At 37.8% G+C, this 6,082-nt stretch overlaps 1 protein-coding gene and 2 non-coding genes across 3 annotated transcripts; all 3 read right to left on the bottom strand.

Moving 5' to 3' along the window:
• rpl37 (ribosomal protein L37) lies at window positions 1–3,626 on the bottom strand. Its single transcript, XM_059358719.1, has 4 exons — window positions 3,474–3,626; window positions 2,579–2,714; window positions 2,233–2,317; window positions 1–313 (listed from the first exon to the last, which is right to left on the bottom strand). Exons 1-4 carry the CDS (start codon window positions 3,582–3,584, stop codon window positions 244–246), a joined length of 402 nt encoding a protein of 133 aa, XP_059214702.1. The 5' UTR covers window positions 3,585–3,626; the 3' UTR covers window positions 1–243.
• LOC131993023 (small nucleolar RNA SNORD72) lies at window positions 891–970 on the bottom strand. Its single transcript, XR_009396273.1, has one exon. It is a non-coding gene; the product is annotated as a small nucleolar RNA SNORD72 (small nucleolar RNA).
• LOC131993024 (small nucleolar RNA SNORD72) lies at window positions 2,789–2,868 on the bottom strand. The gene has a single exon (XR_009396274.1). It is a non-coding gene; the product is annotated as a small nucleolar RNA SNORD72 (small nucleolar RNA).
• Window positions 3,627–6,082: the final 2,456 nt, after the last annotated feature.

Below are 6,082 nucleotides of genomic sequence, written 5' to 3'. Positions count from 1 at the left end.
TTCAGGTTTCTGAAAAGTCCATTTATTTCAGGTTTGTGTCGAGTATTGACAAAAAATATATTTCAAAATCTGCACAAATTAACCAAGTGGGATTGAAGTCTTATCACCCTGTGTATATTTAATGTGTTCATTACATCACCTCTGTCTTTTGCTTTCACTGGCCAGACAATAAGGCTTAAAATTCAAGAGACTAGACTGAAACTCCTGTTTAACATCACATTTATTTAACAAAAAATGTGTCTTTTAGGATGAGCTGGAGGCGGCCACAGCAGCACGTCTGGGTTTGGGGGTGGTGCCTTCCCTGAAACCATTCCTGGAAAATATGGAGAAGGGAGGTTAATGTAGACAAACGCCATTTAAAAAATAAAAGATACATATTTGAACATCCACAAACTCATTATACTGTCCCTCGCTCTACATCCATGGCCTTTCCCCTGTTTTAAATATGTGCTAAAAGCTTAATGCCACAGTTTACTGTCTGCCAGTAGTTACAGGTTGGTCTGCCACATAGTGAGGTAATCAGCTAAAAGAGCTGTGATTAATTCTTAACCATAAATATTTAATTCTCCTTGACTTGTTTAAAACTGTTAAAAAAGCTTTTTTAAACCCTTTTAAAAGCACATTTTGTGATATCAGGGAAAGAAAAGGTTTAACTGATAACCATCACGGTTATTTTCATTTCCACTGAAGTGCTTCAGTCAACGAGCAAACAATACCAGTAGGGTATGTGGAACTGGCACAGCTAAATGAAATGTGGGTAGTATTATTGTTAGTTATCCATCATTCATGTGGCACAATGGGATGCAAGTTGTAATGGCAAAATCTATTAATGCCAAGCTAAATATACTAATAAAACATTACACAGTGATTTGATTTTGTCTTACCAATGATGCTTACCTCAGAGAAAATACTGATATCATTTTGAAATCATTTGTTCAGACATTTATTTTTTCACCATCATTGGTAAGCAGCATTGAAGAGACTTAAAACCAGACCATAGACGGGCTAAAAGAACCCCACTGTATTTGGCATAAACAAACATTTCGCTGCCAAATATGTTGACAAATGGGAGGAAACCCATTACAAGCCAGCAAATAATTATCTTTCTCCGTTCTTTCTCTGAGTGGGAATAAACCTGTGCAAGACTAATTAACCCTGGAGGGGAAAACACCCTCTTTTGAGTTACCCATTTAAAAATGAGCAAAACAAAAAAAGTCTATGCGAGGTACGCATGCGATGTCCCAACAGATATTTAGTGTACAGCTTCTTGTTTATAGTCTTGCAGTAAAAACCTGTACTGTTTGGTGAATTCAGTAATGACATTTGTCTTGTGTTTTTGTAAACAGTTTAAAAATTGTTTATACTCCAACATTCAAGTTGTTGTTTGCAAAAGCACCATGCCTTTCATTTTACAATGTCACCAATGCTGATTAGAATATGGAAATATAATCCAGCGTTTGTTTGGTTTTCATAAACATACCAGTCTAAGATTTCTTGTGACCGTTTCACATCATGGCCAGAAAATATAACTATCTGAATTGGAAAATGTGGAAACAGCTTCCTCTTGGCAGTTAAAAGAGAGGAATCTTGCTTATACTCCACACTGGGAAATATGTCAACAAAACAGCAGACTCAATGTTTGCAGTTAATGAATCAAATTCATTTACTACAATCAGGTTTATCTTGTCTAAATTTTAAGACTTCTATCTAAGCAAACGATTTATCAAATTGTCAGAATAACCCTCCTACTATTTTGATATTGGTTAAAGTAATTTCTTACTTTATGATGGCAGAAAATTCTGTTTTTAGTCTTTAAAATGTGGAGATTTCCAGCTTTTGTCTGTTTTATATATTATTAAACTGTATATCTTTGGATTTTGGACTGACACAAGATATTTGAAGACAGTACCTGGAAATGTCAGTATTTTCTAATATTTGATAGGTTGATTAATCAAAAAAAATTCTGCATATTAATAGATAGAAAATAACTTTGTTGCAGCCTAATTTCTGAATTATGTTAATACCATTAATGTCCAAAGTCTGAGCCACAAGATGACAATTCATCCCATATATTTCTATGCCAAGGCAATAAAAACCCATTAACCCTACACTGTAGCACAGACTGCAAACACAATTTTTCCCAACAACAGATTACAAGCAACAAATTCCAGAAACACCACAAGATGTGTTCTCAGACTTCTAAGCCGAGTGTATTAGATCTAAAGATCTTACCTGAATCTGCGGTAGACAACCTTCAGGTGTCTCAGACGGCCAGTTCCAGTGGTGTTCCTCCTCTTGGCCTTAGCGCTCCAGTTGTCTACAGAAACAAACATCAGTAAGCATCAAGCCAGGCCCAGTTAGATTGGTCTGAACCATTGAATTGTTCCTTATTCTGTTCCAATAAGAACATTTAACATAGTTCTAGCTCAGTTAATGTCAACCTATGCTGGAAAACAAGTTGAACCGAATCAACTGGGGACAAAGCTATATAACGCAACAGATATTTCTACTCAACTACCAATGAACAAGTAATGATTTTACTCATCTTTATAGTAGGTAAAACCATTAGGTTACTCACACTTTCTCTTGCGCTTCTCGGGGTAGCCACACTTGCCACAAGAGGACTTCTGCAGGTGATAGGCCTTGGACCCACAGCGACGGCACAGGGTGTGCGTCTTATTCCGGCGTTTACCGAAAGAGGATGTTCCCTTCGTCTGAGGGGGTAAAAATATTAAATAGAAGGTCAGGGACAATTCCCAGAGACTTACAATACACGTCACAGCCATCAGTCTTGTCTCAGTACAGAAAAATGAATCATAGGATATCATTTGTTCAGACATTTGTGTTTGAAAACATCACTGACAAGACAGCAACAACCACTTGATGTTGGATGTGAGGGGTGCCTTACGGTCAGCACAACCCAACATATCTACATTAATACAAAATAAGGCAACTTTTCATCCAGTTGGATGAAAAACGATGGTTGAAAATAGGGTTTGCATGTCCGCATTTGCTACTGTTGCATGCCGACAGTGTGTACACTCAAAAGGAACCACACTCATTCAGTTACATGAAGTGATTAGCCAGTTATGCTAGCCGCTTTAGAAACGCTCGTAAGCCATTTAGCTTACTACCATTACCTTCTGAAGACGAGTAATAACATTAGTTTATTTGTGGTAAACTTTCAGGTATATTCGAAAATATCCAGAGTGATTTTAGCGTTAAATGGTCTTTTCCCGACTAACATAGGCCCATTCTGTAGCCTGAACTGCAATGCTATTAGCAGCAACTAAATGCTGGATGAGTACAAGAAGAAAAACGCATTTTTTATTAAAATGAAACTTAATCGTAAAAATAGTTCACCCAAACGGTTATTATGTTTATCCGACATCGAAACACCAACAGTCCGTGTCAGATAAACGGGACATTATACAGATGTTAAGCGATTTCTGACTGCCAGCATTTCAGCTTACCATTTTCGTCCGGTGGCTAAGGGAAAAGAGACCGGAAGAGGAGCATGCGCCGCATGAAATCACATCCGTGCTGCTTCCTGTGTAACATCGACATGTGTCCCCATGTAGCATTTTGCTAATATGCTAATACTCACCGAAAGCAGAATTTTTAATTTCCATTTTCCCCAAAACCTTTTTTATAATTGAGACAATTTGCAGGCACGGTTATTAAACTTACAATGTAAATGACAATATCTGAAATTAAAATAAATAAATAAAATATCATAAAATAAATAATAAATTACGTCCTTTTTTTGGTAAAAATCTTTGTCCTACACGCCCACTAACATGTCAAATACATGTTCAACTTTAATGAGGAATTTAATGTAAATGCATTCATAAAATAAATGTAGCATTGTTTCTAGTATCACAGAACACACATATAGAGTAGAGTAGTTATATATTTGATAGAAAGATGTTTGTTGGAAAGATTAGGTTAGATGTATATTTTTAAAATACACTTTTAATGTCAGCAACATATCATATGTTACAGAAAGTCCATATAAACTCACAATTCCTCGAAGCAAGTATTCTAATAGTGTTTGCTACAGAAAGTTGCAGGGCAATGTATTATATTTCTAAAAACAATATTACATTTGTTTGTTGATGCCATTTTACAAACCATCTTAACATCTTAAACACATTGCTGCTTTGCAATTCATTCATTCATTACCATTAACCGCTTATCCGCAATCGGGTCGCGGGGGGCTGGAGCCTATCCCAGCTGACATTGGGCAAGAGGCGGGGTACACCCTGGACAGGTCGCCAGACTATCGCAGGGCTAACACATAGAGACAGACAATCACACTCTCATTCACACCTACGGGCAATTAAGAGTCACCAGTTAAACCTAAGTGCATGTTTTTTGGACTGTGGGAGGAAGCTGGAGAACCCGGTGAAAACCCACGCTGACACGGGGAGAACATGCAAACTCCACAGAAGAGCCGCAGGCAGGAGGCGAACCGGCGACCCTCTAGCTGTGAGGCGAGAGCGCTAACCACTACAATAGTCTTAAATAAACATGCAGGTACTGCATGAGATTTGATGCTATATTCACCTTATTTAGGAAAAGTCTTGTCTTTTCTACAGCTTTTAACCATGTCTCACATCTTGAATTTGCTTGTGTGTTGTGGAGATGGATCAGTTGTCATCATATAGACCTGTACGCCTATACATAAATGAATACATACAGATTGCATACACTGTACACAAAAATTGGAGTAAGCAGGGGTCAGTAGGGCACAACAGTGAATTTCTTATCCCAGTGTCAGTTCATATTGGCCATAAATATGTTCCAAGGCCATTATAAAAAGCCCTGAGCATTGATGACGTCCCTTTGGAAATATTCTGTGCATGTCCAACTAGGAGGAGCTCTAGGGCAGACCCAGAACCTGCTGGAGGGACTTCATACCCAGTCTGGCCTGGGAGTGCTGCATGTCCTGAGGACCATGGCTCTAAAGAAGGAGGTCTGGGCTTCTCATCTGAGCCTGCTGCCTCTACATCCTGGACCAGAAAGGCTAAGTGGCAAAAAATTATTTTGATTTCTAGATATTTAAGTGATGCAGATTACATAACACTGCTAAAATTATGAAACTGTCCCTTATGGAATATGTGTCAATAAAAGTGAAAGGTTTAACACGTTTGCAAAGGCACTCACTGATCGCTTCCACACAGACAGAACAGATCTCTTCCACTGACACCCTTATGATCATATGATGGTTTGACAGGTATTTCTTCTTTTCATCCACCTACGACTCTGCTGCTTGAAAAGTCGTTAATGCACGCTGCAGGAGAAGCACAGACTGCACCAGATGGACTTTGATGACACATTAAAACAGCTGTCAAAGGGGGCACTGGCAGAAATCAATGACACTAATACAGTTATCAGCACCGGTGCTATCAGGATCAACTGACTTCTGTCAGGAGTTTGGCTCTGACGAGGTGCTGTTGTCAGGCTGTCGGCGTTTAGCTCAACACAGTGTTGCTTATAAGCGTTTAAATTGTCCATAGGCCCCTAAAACAGTAGTGTGAGTCACTGAATTTCGAATGGTCATTAAATAGAAGATAGAGAGTGGAGAACTTGGTTGGTTGTCACACTTTTTACTTTAATTTGAATCCCTCAAAAACTGTATCCTAATAGACACTCTTTTCATTTGTAATAGAAAACAAAAGAGTCAGGTAGGAATGGAGTTGTTTTTGTTTAATAGCTGTTTTTGCTCTTTGTTTTATTGGTGTTTTAGATAGCAAACAAACAGTAAATACCAGATAGAAGTTATCCAAAATATTAGAGAAACAGTACAGTCCAACATATCACAAGTCACACATCACACATTTTGAATACACACAGAATACTCCATACAAATGATCTAAAACATTACAAACATATAAACAGTAATGAGTTTACATACATGGACAAATAGAAAACAGGTCATGTGCAGTAAATAGATAGCATAAATATTGATTAAATGGGTAAAATATAAAGCTACTTAACAAGGTAAATACTGACATCTCACAATAGGTATGATATCCCCTTATGTTATTTTAATGGGGAAAGATCAAATGGGAGCAAT

This window comes from Centropristis striata, chromosome 19 (assembly GCF_030273125.1).
Source record: "Centropristis striata isolate RG_2023a ecotype Rhode Island chromosome 19, C.striata_1.0, whole genome shotgun sequence".
Lineage (NCBI taxonomy): Eukaryota > Metazoa > Chordata > Actinopteri > Perciformes > Serranidae > Centropristis > Centropristis striata.
This window is presented reverse-complemented; position numbering and strand designations above follow the sequence as displayed.